At 46.6% G+C, this 19,234-nt stretch overlaps 1 protein-coding gene and 1 non-coding gene across 4 annotated transcripts in view; one reads left to right on the forward strand and one right to left on the reverse strand.

The window, feature by feature from the left end:
• Positions 1-19,234, reverse strand: part of CHKA (choline kinase alpha) — a 42,598-nt gene that overhangs the window by 11,581 nt on the left and 11,783 nt on the right. Inside the window, exons 2-5 of one of the 3 annotated variants that reach the window (XM_036220189.1) lie at positions 16,773-16,884; positions 7,551-7,580; positions 6,453-6,506; positions 2,186-2,299 (exon numbers count right to left, since the gene is read on the reverse strand). In XM_036220189.1, the coding sequence (XP_036076082.1) occupies positions 2,186-2,299; positions 6,453-6,506; positions 7,551-7,580; positions 16,773-16,884 (310 nt within the window). The remainder of the gene's footprint in view (positions 1-2,185; positions 2,300-6,452; positions 6,507-7,550; positions 7,581-16,772; positions 16,885-19,234) is intronic. The other 2 variants (XM_016131878.2, XM_036220188.1) reach the window with 2 other exon arrangements.
• LOC118603566 lies at positions 4,382-4,500 on the forward strand. Its single transcript, XR_004951225.1, has one exon. It is a non-coding gene; the product is annotated as a 5S ribosomal RNA (ribosomal RNA).

Here is a 19,234-nt window from a genome sequence, read left to right on the forward strand (position 1 = left end):
CACAGATATTCCCAGGACTCACTGTCCACCGACACCTGTTTCTCTCTCGCACCAGAACTGCTCCCCTGCAGAAACCCAGAGAAACACTCCTCTGAAAACCCACAGTGGTACAGCGCAGGGGTCAAGGAGGAGTGTAGTGTCACCAGGTTCAAGAAACCACAGCTCAAACCTGGCTTCCATACTCATTTCAAGCTACGTGATGAAGGACACGTTAATTATACCTCTGCGCCTCGTTTTCCAGGGTCTGTAAAATGCAAACCACGACACAAAAAGTAGAGCCGACAGTGCAAATGAGGGCTCTGGGCCAGCACCGAGCCGGGGAGGCCGCGACGAGCGGCAGGCGCCTCGTGGTCAGGGCTCACTGACAGCATGCGGCCGAGTGCGCTCCTGCACTCTGGCACCATCCACAATGACCACGCCGCGGCAAGGACAGGGCACTCGGCTTCTAGCCACAGGACACCGAGGACTCCTAAGGCAGCTCTCACAGAGCTCTGTTAAAACATGCCAGTAATTTGTTCGGCAACCTGAAAACTTCAGCTAACGTGCTCAAAGACGAACAGATCTCGGGATTCCAGGTTCGTTTGCCGAGAAGGGAAATGAGACTACCTCCCATGTGTGCCCTCTGAAGGGTGGGGCTCTCCTCACCCCGTGCCGCCAGGGGTCGAGAGTCAGCCTGGAAATGGCACACGGCGTCAGCCTTAGCCAAGTGAAATCGCTCTTTCTGCGGGTCAATGCCAGTTGACTACTGGCAGTTTCTTATGGCTCAATCCAATGTTTTACGAGAATTTTCTTTAAAACATCACTGCAAACAATACACACAAGAGCACGGAACTTCAGAACTAGGAGAGCATCCACTCCACAGGTGCCACAACCTACGAGCCCCGGTCCCAGCTCCTTTTCCGCACGAGACAGCCCCACTACCGAGTTGTGTTCACTGGTCTCCTGTCTTTTCTAAAAACAGCTTTATACCCATGTCTGGATTAAATAGCTATTGCTTTGCTCCTACCAGGCTGTATTAAAATGGCGTGATACTATACGGAGTCTTCCGCAATTCGGTTTTATCAATCAATATTATGTGGTTAAGATGCACTGCATCCATGTTGCCACTTATAAACATATGAAGTCTTTTACATTTGCAAAATTCTTTCAAATATTTTATTCTCTCATTTGATTCTACTGTCAGATGGATGTTACTGTCTTTACTGGGAAAATTATAAATTAAAACACAGCCAGGTGCCAGGGAAGACACTAAATGTAAATTCTGGTATAGTGAGGTGACACCCACTTGTTTAAGCAAACCCCAGATGGCGGCCGGCACACCTGGCACTGCTGGGGAGGCAGATCACAGGGCGGCTCCTGCCTGGCTGTGGGATTAGACCGAGGAACCACAGCTGGATGCAGGTGAGCAGAGCATCCCCTTGAACCAGGGGTCCTTGTGCTCAGTGCCACCTGCACAACTGTACAGGGCCATTTGTGACCCTAGTTCTTAAGGAGCTCATGCAGGTTAAGAGGGGGACCCCGCAGCACATCAGCAGACCTGGCTGCGAGCGGGAGGGCGGCCAGCAAGGCTCGGCATCGCCATCCATACAAGCTCCGACCCACATTCACTGAAACGGGAGCTGCTGAGGCCCCGGGCCGGCTGTGGGGGACGGGGTCGGCGCACACACGGCAGGCTGGAAAACGTTGCAGCGACATCAAAAATGCCTCAGGGCAGCAACAAAGGGACAACAGTCCTGACTTGGAAACAGAGGGTTTGCACTAGGCCTTGAAACCAGAGAGGAACTGGATGGGCAGACGGAGACAGGGGAGACGCCAAACCGGGGGACAATGGGAGACGAGGCACAGGGCGGCGGTGGCGGCCCCGACCACAGCGGAGACAAGCGATGTGGCGCGGAGCCGCCCGGGCCAGGGGTCCTGCAGCCACTTCTCCGTGGAGGCCCAGAGGGTGGGGGGAACGAGGTGCAACAAAGCTGTTTCAGGGCAGGTGGATTCGGCAGACAACGGGAGTTAAGTCTCCCGTATTTTTTATTTGGATGAATATACTCTCTAGGAAAGACAGAGGGGTCCGATGTACATTCAACAGGAATGTGGTTTTTATTTCCGATACGGTTTAGTAACACAGGCCGCAGCGTCTCCGCCCCTTGAGGGATGAGACACACGGCGCCCGGCTACGAACATATCTTACCGGGATAAACTCCTCCAGGCGGCCCTGCGGGAAGATGCCGTACAGCTTTGGCCCAAGTGACCTCTCCGCGAGGATGGCGAACATAACGCTCTCCAGGACCATGGCCTCGGCCCCCTGAAACAGACGCCAGCGAAGCATGTGTTACTGATTGCTGAGCACGTGCCAGCTTCGTCCAATCCCACACCAACTCTACGACCAGGCATTATTTTTATTATTATTATTGTCCCCGTTTTAAATGTGAAGACACAGAGATGAACAGATCTTGTAATTTGCAGGATCCATGCAAGCATCACACTATATTGATGAGACTGAAAATTCAGGTTTGATTTAGGTCACTGACTCCAAAAAACAGAACGATATCTATCAATACTTTACTGCTTCTATTAATTTTATGACTTGTATGAATCTCACCCTTGGCATCTCATCGAAGGCCATGACAACACCAGCCATTCTGGTGAAGGCTGACTTGCTTTTCAGTGGACAGTGCTGAGTGAAAGCAAATGGCCAGAGGGCCTTCTGCCTACTGAACTCGTCTGTGGGTCTAGTAAGTTTGAGAATTACTGATTTAGATTGGGGGTGTCCAGGCGTTTTGGCCCAAAGAGCGCCCTAGCGGGCAACATTCAAGGTTTCGACTTTCCGCCCTTCTCCCCCCATCTTCTCCTGCGTCATTTAAGGTTTGTCTTCTTGCCAAAACCTCTGTGATGCTCACATGCGCTGTCTTCTGTCCTTGATACTAATGTGTATCTATAATCATTTTGCCTTCAAAATCCATCTTTTGGTCTCAATTCAAATTCTCAATTCAAAGTCATTCCTTAGTCCTCTCCCCTTAAAAAGCAAATTATGGCTTAAAAGTTTCCATCTATTCGGGTGAAGGAATGGAGGAAGTTCTTCGTAACCGGAGATGTCCCCAGCCTCTTCGAGGGCTTTTCAAACGGCAAAATGGCATTCCTGAGTGGACATGTCTGTGGAGGGGCCGGTGGCTGTCCTCTGGACATGCTCTCAGGGGACTCTAATTCACCCCTTGTAAAGAAACACACTGCGGAAATACGAGCTGGAGATACTGTTCAAAAGAATGGAGCTCTTTAAATGACAGTCACATTATGGAGGATGAACTGAGAGGCTTAGCGGGTCAAACTCACGGGCGATGACCAAAGTTAGTGAACAGAAAACAAAGAGAGAAAGGATGGCTCCACGTTAGAGTACAAAGTGACTCCGTCACGCCTACATCGTGGGGGGGGGGGATTTGTTGGTAATCCCCCACAATTCTAGCCTAGCCACCGTCTTGTATAATCCCCACAATCATGGTCTAACCATCACCTGGCGAGGCCCAATCTTTATTTACTAATTTGCAGTTTTGTATATATGGCTGCTATGGACAAAACTGCGTCTCTCCTCCCAGCCTCCAAATTCCTAAGTTCAACCCTAACCTCCAATGCGATGGCATCTGGAGGCTGGGACCTGGAGGTAACTGGGTTTGGATGCGGTCATGAGGGTGGAGCCCTAATGGGATCAGTGACCTTATAAGAAGAGATGACAGAGTGTGTGCTCTCTCCCCCCCAGCGCCACGCGAGGACACAGTGAGAAGACAGTTTCCGCAAGCCAGTGAGACGCCGCCCGCAAGAAGGTGGCGAGCGGGCACCCTGCCCTCCAGGGCTGCAAGACAGCGCTGCCTGTGGTTTATGCCCCGGGGAGTTTGTTAGAGCAGCCCGGGCAGACTAGACGGTGACAGCCAGGACACAGCACTGATCAAGGTGATGGATTTTCAAGCAGGATCTGGCATCACACAGGTTTCATTAACCCTTAGAGAATGACGACAAATTCCTGACATCTCTATTGAGCTGGCAAAACGTCTGCCCCACTTATCGGACCTGACAACAAATCTGTGCGGAGGTAGTGACTACTGCCCCCAAATGGTGAAGTCCAGCGTCAGAGATGCCCCCTGGGAGAGGAGCCCCAGACCCTCCGGACCTGGACACTGGGCCGCACTGACGGTGAGGCAAGTGCCGGGGGCAGCGCGGGGCAGAGGCGAGGGGTCCAGCTCAGCACCGGACCGGGAGCCTGCCGTCAGCGGCTCCTTGCCATCTGTACGACCCCCACCTCAAGGTCCCGGCCCATCCCCAGCAGTCGCCAAAACATGTGATTGGCATTTCTCCTGTCTAGGTATGGGGATTTTGTTGGAATTAAAATTTGTTTTTACTCTACGGCCATGCCACCCCGAACAAGCCTGATCCCGTCTGATCTCGGAAGCTAAGCAGGGTCGGGCCTGGTTAGTACTTGGATGGGAGACCACCTAGGAAGACCAGGTGCTGTAGGCATGAAAAAGAAATAAAATAATAAGGGACTGGAAGCTGACAAGGTCCTTGCAATCTCTGAGGTCACCCAAGAGTTGCCTCACCTAAAATAAAAATTTGTTTTTAACTTTCCTCTGTGCAGAGTGAGTGAGCTAAAGGACCTCAGCGCTGGCACGTCGCAAAACACATATGTGTAGCCAATCTGCTCCTTAAAGCCTGAAGGTCCCGGTCTTATAAACAGAGTTAAACCCCGCGTCATCACTTCAGTAAGTACTTTTGCGCGTCACGTCCACTCAGCACAAAGGGCGCTGGGAGTGGACGCGACTGAACATGCCACGGTCAGAACCCTGTGGAGCCAGGTCGACCCACTGCCAGGGATGCAGGCGACGACGTGGGCAGACTTAAGAACGTTCCAGTCTCTGCAGCACTGCTCTGGACACGTGAACGAGAAGCACCTTTGTGCCAATGTGATACTGCAGCTTGATATCTATTCACGATAGGGAGAAAGGGGCGGTGGTATGTGTGGGGAAGGTTCTGGAAAAAAGGGAAAGAAAAAATACACTAAGTCACGAGCAAGAAAAATGTGTCGGTTAAGAAGGACGGCATGTAATCTTAGAATGAGGAATTCAGTGACTAGCGGTCTCCTCGTAACCACGAGGTCTCCAAGCACCTGGGCGGAACGTCGGCACCCCCGGAGAGACAGGTGGCAGCAGGCATGGGTTCCAAGCAGGGGGCCTGGGTGGCCTGCCGGAGAAATACAAGGACAAGGCTTGGATGAGATGGCCTGAGGAATGAGGGTGGCCTGGGAACAGGGCCCTGGGCCAGGCTGTGGAGAGCTCTAGCACTTAATGGGTGAGGAGCCTAGAGATAGGAGGTGTGGGAGGCGGGAGACAGATCTCTACGCGTCCCCGAAGACTGAGGGAAGGAGACACTTCGGGATGGGCGGGTCACATCGAAGCTGCTGCGAAGTCCACAAAAAGAGGACTTAGACAGACTGGATCCAGCGTCACGAAGGTCCTAGTGGCCCAACGGTTTCATCCGCCAGGAGGTACAAAGGTCTGTGCACAAAGGGCTCAGAATGGTGGCAACCAGAGTGCCAATCACTCCGCACCCAATGCCACGGTGTCGCCCCATGGAGCACTAGTTCCGGATCCTCCAGACCAGGCTCTCCGGGGCGGGGGCATGCAAAGCAGCCCACGAAAATATGACGAAAACACGCCACCTCTTTCACTCCTTTATACGATCTTACTTCTTTTTAATATCTACGTCTTGATTATTTTACTAACGAGCGTACAGTTAGTAATTAGTAAAACCGGTGTATCTGCATGTGTGCAGATACGTGTTTCACATATGCTTTCTGTGTGTGCACGCACGCGCGCGCACACTCACACACTCCTCATACGCAAGCGTGCATGGACCAGGAGAGCATGCTCAAAAGCTTTTCTCTCTCTGGGGCTTGGGAGTGAGTGCCCCAGACGCCCCACTTCTGAGCCTCAGACACGGGACAGGTTGACACATCAGTGCTCGTGACCCCAAGCTCTTCTTTCGGGGAATGGGGTTTTCTAATAGGAATCTTGTAGTGGCGGAAGGAGCCTTCCCACCTGGGCACCGCGTGCGGGGGACACACTCGAAACTTGTCGCCGAAACAACTGCGCAGGGATGGACACGAGGCAGCGGCGAAGCCCACCTTGCCTCCACATCACGACGTCATGCACAAACATCCCAAACTGCCACCTCGGCACCCCAAGTGCTGTGCGGCTTGTCCTAAAGACAACAAGCGTCCACGACCTCCACTTGCCGCGGGACTGGGAACATATGTTGTCCACTCAGCCTCGCTGAGGTGGCTCCGATACGCCAAGCGTCCTTCCTCTCAGACGGATTGACCAGGCCCCTCCAGGCCCTGCCCAACGACAGTGGCCGAGGCCGGCTGCCACGTTTACACCTCGCACAGATGCAGAATGGGATTCGTTACTTACTTGAAATTCATTTTCTTTCTGAGCTTGTTCGGATCCCTCTTTATTACAGGACCTCTATGAATGAGAAAAAGCAAACACTTCCGGTGAGATGGGGAACACTAAGCAGACACTCACTTCGCAACCACCAGGACAGCCGGGGTTAACGAGACATCACAGATCTTTAATGAGAGTTTCTCGGCCCACTGATGCCGGCAGTAGCAGTCTAAAATGCACCACCAGTGCCCAGCACTAGTGCCAACACCCGAGGAGTCTCTTCATTTCTTTACAAGAAAAGGGATGTGCTGTTGAGACCAAATAGCTGTGACACGACCTCTCCGGTGTACCAGTTCACAATTTCATTGTTTGAGGAAAGTCAGTAGAGGGCGCTCTTCCAAACAGGTCTAAAGACAAAGGGTCACGGGGCGTCTCACCCATTTAGCTAGGTGTTTGGTTCAAAGTCAACACAAACCCGAGGAAGGCTTTCTTCCGGCAAGAGCAGGGAGGGTACACGTGGACACATGCCAGTGCCGAGCCTGGTCAGCACAGAGCTGGGACAGGGGGAAGCCCTGTGCAGGGCCCTGTGCGGTATCTGCACAGATGAGCCCAGCGACCAGCCACTTTCGCAGACCACCCTGCTCGTGTGGCCTGTCTCTAGCTCAATTTGAATTCTTCTACCAAAAGGAAGGCGAGGCAAATTCAATCATGTCCCTAAACTTATTTCACACATTAACATATGAAGGGATACTTCTGTATCACTTTCCTCAATGAAATTGCAAATTACTGGTAACCAGGATTCTAGCAATAGCAATGGCTAGATCATTAACTACCATCTGCAACTCTGGCTCCATCCTCCATGGCACAGTCATAGTTTTTAAAAGCAACCCCCCGCCCCATGTGCTTTAGAAACCTTCACACTATCTTTACTCAAGGGATGGGGGAAAGCAAGTCAGAAACTTAAGTTATTATGTCAAAATGTTGCACGCAAATATTGCCTTTAAAAATATGTTGTTACAGTTAAACTAAAGTCTGCTTAAGCCAGACACAGAAGGAAGCCCGTAAAGGAAGCTCTTTAAAAAATTTTAAGGTAAAAGATTCTTGAACATCCCATAAAAAACATACCTTTCCATTCCACAGCTTTATCAAAAATACCTGTACCAGGGGTGGAAAGTGTGGACAGGGAAAAAAAATGCCATGTTAAGCAACACCAGCTACTCTAGCACCATTCGAAAACCTAGTAATTTAAAGCAACCACTTTCATCCATCAAACACAGAAATAACATTCCACAGATGTTTTAATGCTTTTATATAAATAGTACATGTTCTAGCTTACTCAATATAAAAGCAAACAAAAGAAATACCCATGTGCATGAAGCTATCTGCAAAAAGACTTGCACTTATACATACTCAATATCTTTTACAGTTAAGTACACTTTGTACAAAGTACAGAAAGTACAAATGGGGTATATGTAATATTTTCATTTGTGTAATCTGCATCTCTCTGATGGAAAGGTGTTACAGGTTAAATCCCGTTACAATGGGAACTACAAGGATAAAAGACAACTGGAGTACTTTCAGACCGTTGCTGACGGCTGTGATAACTCTGAGGTGGGGGTGAGTGGGTTTGATGAAGGTCTTCCTCCTCCCTTAACTCTAAAATAGACTCTCCTGACCGCACTGTTACCTCGGAGTCAGACTGTCTCTTCTCTCCAGTGGCCGGCAAGTCACTGATGAATCAGGGACATCAACCTTGCATTTATTAGTCGCCCCTCAAAGCACCAAGCGAATCCTGGTGCGTACTATACTCTTCGGGTGGCATGGATAACTGCACACGCACACGCCGTGAAGCTCAAGGTGGTCAGCTAAAGGTGCACCCTAGGGTGACAGCTGACCAGCTATGGCAAACTTGCCCGCATGATCCCGACAGTGGTGTAACAGGCTACAGTGTCAACCAGAATGTTGAAAGGGGCTAAAGTGCCCCCAAAACATTAAATCCTTGTGCTTTTTTCCCCAAAGGAAAGCTAAGCACAAAAAAAGTTCTATAATCTGACATATTATTTACCGATACTTTGTAGGGCAAGCTTTACAAGAAATCTGGATAACCTGTTGAAACTTGCTGTAACGGGATTTGACCTGTAGGAAATTCTACATGACTATGGTTATGCCTATGCTGTTATTACTCAAACTGTATCTTCTTAGGGAGATACAGTTAACCGGGTTATTGAGCCAATAGAAGTCCCTTTTCCTCGTCTAATGGTGCTCTCAAAGGCAAGTTATTCCGTCCAACGTTAGAAATGGCTTAGTTCCCAAGGTCCTTCTCCTTTTTAACACATTAGCAATGCTAAGAGAAAATAAATTCTGTTACTAATTTCCCCACCCTGCTGTGTCACCCCCAAATGAATGCATTAATTGTACCCTAAGAGCACCATTACGAAGGCAAGTGGACTTCTGCCACAGATGACCCCCCGTTCTGTTTCCTCAGTACAGAATGTTCGGGTTCCCTCGATCCTGCAAATGAGAAGAGTAAGACCAGGCAGTTTCGAACCAAGAAGATATTCATGAAAAGGTGAGAGAAGAGGCCTCCTCCTGAGGTGAGCCAAGAAGAGACTCAAAAAAAAGAGGTCAGGGAACGTTTTTGTCCAGAAAGACAGAAAGTAAAATATATCTCGGAATGTGTGGGATTTTACTTCAGAGTTACAAATTAATCTGAATATTTAACATGACTGAATTTTTTGCAAACTTACATGTTAATAAAAGTCGGTTTTCATAAGTTATAAAACTAAAAAATTGTTTACATTTATTAGACATTTGAACACTGGTTATTTAATGTTAAATAATTCTTAAGATTTTTTTAACATGAACATTATTGTGGTCATTTTTTTAATAAATCATCTTATGTAGATTCAGAGTGAAACATTCATGGAAGAAATAAGAGGTCTGGAATTTGCTTCGGAATAACCAGAGAATGAAGGGGGGTGAAGACGAAAAGAGACTGATCGGGGCCGAAGACGGACGTTGGGCACTTGGGCTTCATTGATGCTGGGTCCACTGCGGTGTGTATCTGAAACTCCTGATACTAAAGTTTTAAAAATAAACACTGAAATTTAAAGACCTAAGAAGTCAGAATGCATCAAATATGCTTAAGAAGACAGCCAACTCCAATGAATATACTAAAAACCACTGAACTGTACCCTTTAAATAAGTGAATTAAGAATGGTAGAAAGATGTACAAAATAAAACAGAAAGAAAAGACGGCACCCAACTATAATTAAAAATGTACTGCCTCCGGCCACCTTCCAGCCTTCTCATTCTCCAAACTACTTTGGGCTTGGTTTTCAAGGGACTCGACACGTATTCATTATACTCCGTGCCTTCATTGGACTGTGATGCAGGAAATAAAACGAACTAAAGTGGCGGCGATAACGAATAGGTGTGTGTGGTTTATATCTTGTTTTAAGGTTAAAGATTTTAAAAGCCGAAATGGATTTTGAATGGCCAAGAACTTTTAAATTTAAAACCTAAATTCTTAAAAGCCTAAATTCTATTATATAGGAAATAAGATGAGAAAATACAGGATTTCTGTTTTTTAGAGAGGAGTTGGTTGTGGTTTTTTAAAAATGCTTTTGACTCCAGAAATGAGTGATTAAGAAATAATCCAAATATTAGCTAGACAACTTCTAGGTCACCTAAGCTGGTCCAAGAAAATGCCGCTCTCCAGGGACCTGGGATCAACCTTATGAGTTGAGTCCTGGGCCACTTGCCCCCAGACTTGGCATTGCCTGAGGATAAATAACGGGCATGTCCCACTCCACCGAATGTTCAGTACCCGAGACACTCATTTGGTCCTGGGGTGACAAGGGCTTCTTTACTTTGCAGCCTGTGGCTGTGAGGACTTCTAAGATCCATCTCCGTTTCTGACCACACTCAACTCTCTAGGAGAGAAAAGACTCTCAGCAGGGGGATGGCGCCTGCGGGCAGCCTGTTAACAACAGGAAAGCGTGGGAATCCTGGCTCTACAGAACGACAGTGGTCACGTGGCTCTTTCGATCGCAATTCCGCAGGACGTCTTCTCTGTTATCACAGATCTTAACCTTCCTTCTCCTAGGTTTCTTTAAAAACATTCTGTAATTATTCTTTTGTGCTTATAGCATTTTCTGAAATTATTTTACAGAACACATTAAAATGTGAGATCACAATGCAATGATTTAAAATATAGCTCATGTGATTATTTCATGAGCACATAAGAATTCTAAGGATTTAAATAGACGAGTGAGTTCTAACACTTCATGGAAGTCTCTGGAGCATCTTCGGTTATCTTAAGGGATGCTCTAAAGCAGTTTTATGCTTCTGAACTCTGCAAACTGAGTGCCTCGATACACATCAGCGCACATCAGCGGGAGACCAGCAACCCCACAGACCAGCCGGCGGGAGGGCGGGGGGCGTGGAAGCCCCGGGAAGCACGGCTCCTCCTAGGACCCTCCTAGGACCGTCTGGAAGTTTGAGTCTGGTGGGGGGGGAGGACGAGGCTCCCTAGGCATGAACTCCCCAAGGGCTGAACTGGAAGCGACAGGGCCCCAGGAAGAGTGCCGTGGCTTCTCCAGCCTGCGAGGCATCCGCACAGGGTCGGTGCTGGCGAACCTCATGCGGGTGTCAGGGACCCGGCGAAGACAGGGGAAGGGTGCTAACCGAGAAGGATGGAAGGAATTATGTTTCCAGCTCTGACTAAAATATCAACAGAGAGTTTCCTTAATGGTGAAAGTGGTCTGAAGGAAGAAAAAGCTTAACACTTTAAAGGGATTCTCAAGTTGAGGCCCATAAATTTCCAAAATTAATGTTTGTCATTTTCTACTGAGGAAACAGAAGAAGGGATCTGATTTGCCTTGACCAAAAAGAAAAAAACAAAAACCAAAAACCCCAAAACGTAAAGTGATATATTAAATACATAACATTCTGACATCCTAATCGCCGCACCTCTCTGAGCGTGGCACGAACTGTAGCTGGTGCTACTTAACAGAAGCATTACAACTGTCTTTTTAAAAAACATTTCTTGAAACCAAGAACTAAAAGAAAGAAATTAAAGCTGTAGAGAATGCTCCGACTTCAGAGGACTCATACTATACCGTGAATCGTGTCTGTCACCTGGAAACCAGAGTGCTCCAGGCACGATCGCATGGACAAGCCTGCAGCAGAGAACACATGCACATACAGCTAAAGTGGTACATTACCCCCAAACGCCCTTCACGCCACCCAACACAGACATTCCTTCCCAAGAGGGGTGGGCTGCGGTCACAGCATCGTTCCAAGGGCCAAAATCTGAATTGGCTTCATGCTATGAATCTCAAACATTTAAGACCAGCGAGACAAAGACACTATGAATATGTCAAATTAGACAACGGCAATCTCTGGTTTATTTAGTTATCAAAAGAAGGCACCGAAGCAGGTATGGAAGGCGGGGCTGCGGACAGTAACTCGGCCGCTCTCTTCGGTGATACTGACTGAAGAAACGCTAGGTGAGGCCACGTGTTACAGGCAATGCTAGGAAAACGTTTCACTTCCGAGAGGGAGGTTTTGACTAAGAAATAGATGTAATTATACCATATTCAAAGTACAAGAGAGGTTTTTCAAAGCAGAGTCAACAAAACGACTTAAACTCGTGATGACCCTAATACAATGAGAAAAAAATATGGACTCCACAGGATTCAGTACCAGGGACACGCGCTCTCGGTCTCTTGGGACGAGGCAGGGCTCTCTGTGGAGAGACATCGGTCACACCGTCTGCACAGTGTGACCTTAGTTCCAGAGGAAAATGCTGGTAAGCAGATAATTTCTCAGTAGCCAATAGTTCGATATTAACTATCTATGGGCTAGTTCCATATTTTATTGTAGTTTAATTTTTAATTAAACTGGGGTTAAGAGAAAATACGGAAGACAAAATTTTGTTATCTGCATTAAAAATATACCATGTCCCAAATTTTAATTTTTTGAATCGCTAACACATATCTCTGTTGTGCCTTGGTGCCTTTCATTTTATTATGGTTAGTACTCAAACAAGCACTAATATTAGCCTTCTATTACTCAGAAAACAAAACAAAAACATTTTCCCAGACAACACTGGAGAGATCTTTGATGTGTATCATAAACATCCATGCCTGTGAGACCGTTCAAAACGGTGAGGCCAAATCTCTCCATTCATGCACAGAAGGGATTGGCTCGACACAGAGTCACTGTTCCGACAGAGGAAGGGACAAAGCAGTCCTCTGAGACTTCGCCAACTGGCACAGGTTACATTGAATGAACAATACGTACTGACATTTGTGTCTTCCACAATTCATGATAAATAAGCAAACTGGTTATTTGTAATCAGCCAAACTTGCTTCTGTGAAAAGGCTGCTACTGGACGTTGCAGAGCTCATGTTCCTTCCCAGTATCAGAAAGGAAAAAAATCAAGTTACATTTATAGCTAATTTTATCGTGTCAAGCTCTCTTCTAGCAATGACATCTCTAACACAATGGCAAAAGCTAAAGGGCTGCCCCTTCTCACAACTCCTACAGAACCATCCTACTTCAGTTAGGGGCGGTTTTATAGCCGAATTTGGTTTTCATTATCTACTCGGCAAATGAAAATAACCTAGTATTCATTAAAAGTAAAGCTAGTCTCTGAAATGGACACTGTTTGAAGATCAGACCAACATATTTAGTTTAATAATTTCCTACACGTAATATTATAAAGCTGTTTTTCAAAGCTGTACGTCGTGTCTTGTTTACATTCTCAAAAGAACCCATTCTTCCCGTGTCCCACAGAGGACTTTTCATTAGCCCCCTAAAATTAGCACAAATCCTAAATGAGGCCTCCAGGATATAGTTAGGAAGTCTGCTTTTGGCTCCTCTTATATAGAAATAAGAGCTGTTTGTGGGACAGAAACTGTGAGCCTTAGTCCAGCTGGAAAGTTTGACCTTGGTTTTCTGCTACTGACCCTTAGTGAACTGCACCAAAGAGCAGTCATTCATTGCCACTACGGAAATAGAGGAAGTTAGACATCTCGCAACACCAAGATGAAGGAAATAACGCTGAGAAACATCTAATTATTTTAAGTAGAGTCACTTGTAAATGACTGTAAATTTAAATCGAAGAAATATTTCTACTTAATATTTAAATTTCACAGAGGTAAAAATTCAAAGGCTTATAACAAGTACGAGAAAAAGAAGGGATATACTAAATTAAACTGGTTTATCATATAATTAAGCAAAACAGCAAAATATTGTGAGAAAATACATAAGTCTATTTTGTGAAGTCATCAATTAACATTTTCAAGGAAACTTAATTTTAAGCCACCTTAAAGATGCTACAACTGCATGTATGTGCCCAATTTAAGGGATACAGTTATTTGTATAAGTGCACATACATGCATAGAGACGTCTGTGTGCTTTCATCTAAGGTCAAGTTAAAAAAAAAAAAAAAGTATAACATTTGAGTTATACTACATTTAATTCTGCCTGTAATTCATCATACATTTACAAAAGTACCGTGACTTGTTATTTGGGCTCCGATTCTGCTCAGCCACATCTCCTAACACAAATCCTGACAAGTTACTATCAATCCTGGAAACATTTTTGTTGTTATGGGAACCAAAGCGTCACTGTGGACTATAAATATCCCTCCTTCCACTATAGGCCAGAATTGGGGTCGATAAGCTAGCAATATGACTGCACTCACGCCCCACAAAAAAATAAATACCCGAAAATTTTAAACTGAGTTGAAAATATCTGAAAAAGAATTTATAGTAAAAAATTTATAGGCAAGCCCTGGCACGTGCTGTGACAACTCGACTTCTCCAGCCCACGGCAGCTGCTGCCCGGCTCGCATCTCGCTGGCCCCTCCGTCTCTGCCTCTCTGTTCCTTCTCTCCGACTGCGGTCGTTTTCCAGACTCCCTGAATTTTTCTCTCTTCGTGTTGTCAAAAGTATTCACAATGACCAACAGTCTATAATGGTCGTTAACGTCTACAATTCTAACTGGCAACAAGTGCCGCTGATAAACTCTGAAGAACCTGGGGACCAAAAATATTTAAATTTGAGGCTGTAGGTGTCACAGTTTTACTAAGTTAGAATTTCAGTTAAAAAAAAAAAAGTGTACTTAAACTAAGGACTCAACCAAGTAATTATAGTGGAAATAGAGATTCCCACCTGTGAAGCAAAGGACCAGTTTTTTTCCCAACAAAAATGGGTTTATCGTCTAGTAAGCCAATTCTGAGACTGCTGACATTTGCTTGTGACCCATGCTGTAAGTTACTTCCATCCCGGCCCAGCATGCCTTCAGGCCTGGTTTCCTGCAGTCAGCAGGGGAGGTCCTTTCAGGAATGGAAACTAAACTCGCTCGATGAAAATAAAATCAGGAAGCTAAATGCAGAGTGTCCTCCTACAAATCAGGTTATACGTAAAACATACCCTGTTCTATTACTCTGGTAAGAGTTAATTCCATTTTAAGTGGCTTCCATTAGTCTGCTGTTTATTTTTCTAAGTTATCCAATAGTTGTTTTTCTCCCCTTAAAAACAAATAGGGACATAGAATTGTTAAAACAAATTCTATCTGCAGACATTTCTATTGCGCCTAAGTGCTGTAAGGCAGTAATCCTAGACTGCTAAAATTTCTAAAAGGACAATTTTGTCACTACTGATAGTGAATCTTTACTAGGGAAAAGGTAACTGCTAAGACACAGGATGTGCTGGCATTGGCTCTTACTAAGTTACTGAGCCAGGAACGCAGCACAGTCTAGAGCTGGGCTGTCCAAAGCAGTTGCTATTAGCTACATGTGACTACTTCCCTTAAATTAATTAAAATTAAGTAAAATTGAAAATTTCATTCCTTGGCTACACTTGCCACAGCTTAAGCCCTCAACAGCCGCACGTGGCTGGTGACCGGCGTCCTGGATAGCAGAGACCTGGAGCATTTCCATCACCTCCATGACCATACTGCTGCTCTAGACCGGCACAGGGCCTGCACCTGGCGTAGTCTAGCACCCGAAAGAGTGCACAGTGCGCGTTTCAAAAGCTTTTAAGTTATAAATAGAAATGAAAACCTCATAAACCAGCTTTAAACAATAGTCTTCTATCACATGTAATTCCCACAGCTGGTTATTAAAGTATTTTAAAAGGATTGCTTAAATGAAAGCACACAAGACAAATGAGCAGAAATGGGACTTGTTATAGAATGTAAAAGTCCTGAAAAAAATAAATGGCTAAAGAGAGATTTCGTTAAAAGTGCCAAAAGGACATTAATTGGGTATTTCAAAAACTGAAACTGCAACTTGATTAAATAAAGAAGCCAAACTGCATAGTAAACACAAGAACTTTTAGGCTTGTGTACTATCAGTAAGGGTCAAGATCGCGGTAAGTCAGCTGTTATGTACCTAGTTGCAGATGGCCTCAGAATTTCTCAGCAAAGGCACACGACTTCAATATGCTGACTGTTCTCAGCTCTCTCAGATCCTAGCCACTGTCACAGACTGACAGGGTCAAGGAAAAGTACTCGGTGAAAAGGTTCAGTCACAGTATGACAACTTTTTAAATGAATTAACATCTACAGTGCTGATTTTAACTTTTAATATTTCTAAACATAATCGAATGATCAGAAACATGGACATGCGCTTTTTAGATTGTGCTGAAACTAGTGTTTAAAAAAACTAAATCAGAAAACTATTCTCCATAAAAACGGGCCCTTCTGAAGTTTTAAATAATACCAAAATTCAACCATAGGAATATACCACCAAACATTTGTATGTGTGGTCAGTAAAATGGTAAATTTATGTTATAAATAAAAAAAATCCAGACATTTGGGATACCCTATAATTGGTTAAGACAATCCAACAAATAACGTACTTTAATTGAAAATTAGATTCAATTACTTAATATGAAAATTTAGAAAGATGACAAACCTAACAAATTCAAAGGGAAGAAATTTAATTAATTCAGTTTCTCTGAAATCATACTTTGTCCACTGGGCCTATCCTGTAAAACCTTTTTGATTATGCTACAAAAACAATACCTTCTCCACATTAGAATTTTACACCTAAGTCTGGGCTGAAAATCTCAATATTATGGAAAACTGAAGCATCATCAAGCACTGTTAAAGATTTAACCAACATCACACTTTCTCTGGATATACGACTGGGAATGTTGATACTAGTTTCCTCATTAATAATGGATAAAAACACAAATTCATTTAGAAACAAAAAGCCAAGTTGTGCAGCCCAATTAAAATAAAAGCAATATTTTTAAGTAGCTTTAATAACATCACTGAAGTACTGTTAACAGGTCCCTCCCGTCCCCAAGCAGCCGAGGAACTCACCATCTTTAAAATGGCGCCATACAGCCGCAGGAGCACTTTCCGCGGCTCGTCACCAACGGTGGCCAGAGTGTCGGGCAAGGAGCACTGGAACAGCATGTTACTGAGGCCACCTCTGTGGGAAATAAGAGAACACAAGTAAGCTAAGTCACGCCTCTGGGACAGCCGCAGGGGGGCGAGGAGGCAGCATACCCCGAGAACTGTTCTTCCTGAGTCCTCGTTCTCTCCAGACGCTTGCGACGCGGACGGCTAAAGCCACGGTTTTCAGATCACTTTCCTGAGTCACATTAAAAACTGGCAAGTCCTCAATCTGGTCTTCTAGATTAGCACTGGGGGAACTGATTGTTCTCCTAATTGCATGGGTGCGGCTGCTCACGGCACTGGCCTCGAGGGAGTGACAAGGGGCCGAGAAGAGCTCCCGCCAGCACTGGAACGGGGGAGTCCCAGATGCGGCCCTTCGACCCCACCTGCTCCTATGGTTCCAGATGTCCGCTACCCACACGCCCACAACCACCAGGTTAGTCTTGGGGCAACACTTACACACCTCCTCCAGGACGTCCCACCTGAAGTGCAGTCCCGAGACCTACCCTTTCCATGGCATGTTAGTAAAAATTTCTCAGCCGATTTTGACTGACAGCCTTTTCAAAAAACCTGCAACGTTAACTAGTTCTTGGAGCCTTCAGAGAAACAAGTTCCGGGGGTCCTTCAAACAGGAAGTAACAGCCTTGTGGACAAATCATCTGCATAGGTTGGAAATGATTGAATACAGAGGAAGGGTAGTTAAAGTAGGGATTGGTGTTAAATGATGGAATACAAAATTCTGTATAATTGTGAAGTCACTCACCTGTAGTGACCCGAGTCCCTAAATCCTATCTAGTCAATGAAACTTGAGGAACAATACTCAAGCAAAGCACTCTCGGAAGCTAGGATAACACAAAACTGAGATATGCTCTGGTCCCCGCCCTCGAAAAACTTCTGCTCTGATGAGGAAAGCAGACATAAAACTGCAAGGTAGGGTTCAAAATCCCGGACAGCGCCTGCACCCACACACTTCAGCCAGTCTTGGGTCTATTTCTGCTCTTCAATATCACATGGCAGTATATACCCAACTTTTGGAGAAAAGTTACCAGCAAATTGGACCACGGCTTTCTAGAATGACACACCCCAGTCACCAGAGCCCCGAGACTCTTTCCCTGTTCCATCCTTGAACAGTCCAGTCTAGTCAAGCTATGCTCCCAAAAGTGAGGCTAAAATACAAAGTTAATTTGCAGCGCCATGTGCCAAATTGTACAGGGACTGTAAGTACGTACTGACAAGCACTGACGAAAAACACGAACCAAGAGAAAGTTTAGTTCGTGGGGAGGCAGATGGGAGGGGGCGGTTTGTGTCTGGAGGCGGTCAGTGTCACTGTATCAACACCGGCTGCAGCTCTGCCAGCCTCGCTCCCCCGGCAGCCAGGCGTTCTCCTGCCAGGCTTATTCAGGGGGCGACGTGCGGCATCGAGACGACACTCACCGGCCACCTTCACCCTAGGCGTGCCCACGTGAGCAAGCGCCCGCGAATGAAATGGAAAAGGCCGTGTTTGCGTGACTTCTGGGAAATCAACTTAAGACAGGCCCGTGCACTTCGTCCCTCCTCTGTCCTCCATCCTGCCGTCCGGAAATGAGACAACGGTGCCGTTTGCTAAGCTACTGTCTCTGAGCTCCAAACCCACAGCTGTTTTCTGTTGTGATGCCAGGGTCCCCCAGGTACGCCTCTCTGCCAGGCTGCTCCTGCCAGCGGGCACTGGAGGGGTCGGGAAGGCACGGACGGGGGCGGCTGTGCCTGCTCTCTGCTCCTGTTCACGCTGCGGCAGCAGCGGGTCAGCCCAGCGCGGCAGCTGCTACAGCCTCGGCTTCTTCTGGCGACCCCAGAGCCAGCCTCGGGGCACCCACGGGGACACCCCTCAAGTTCTCCGATGTCAGCAACAGCCAAGCAATGTCCTTTCCTCAGATTCTGGGTCCAGTCCTGCGGGGCCCTCCTCGGAGTGTCTGGGTTCCGATCACCCGACAGCTTCCCTTTGTCCCCCGGCCCCAGGCGTGGGGCTGCTTCCTACAGTTATTTTAATCACTTCTGTGTTCCCCAAACCCTGTCCCTCCAATCCCCAATACAGAAGTACCTAGCGCTGTGCCTTCTCTAGCCAGGGTCCTGACTGGCACACATGGCCAGAGCTTTAGAAGCGTCTCAGATCATGAGAGTCAGGGCCGCACCCTCGGCCCCGCACAGAAGTCAGCTGAAAGAAGCCTGCGCCCCATCGGGCCCACGGAGCTGCCGTACTGGCCTGGCCCGGTGACTTCTGGGCCATGGACACAGAGGAAACGCACTTCTGTGTTATTTGAGCCGCTGTAACTCTGGAGTTTTCTGTTGTACGCAGCTACGCCTCGTGCTGACACAGCTACACTTACCTGTGTTTCCTCAACCTGCGA

Source organism: Rousettus aegyptiacus, unplaced genomic scaffold (assembly GCF_014176215.1).
Source record: "Rousettus aegyptiacus isolate mRouAeg1 unplaced genomic scaffold, mRouAeg1.p scaffold_m13_p_5, whole genome shotgun sequence".
Taxonomy (NCBI): Eukaryota; Metazoa; Chordata; class Mammalia; order Chiroptera; family Pteropodidae; genus Rousettus; species Rousettus aegyptiacus.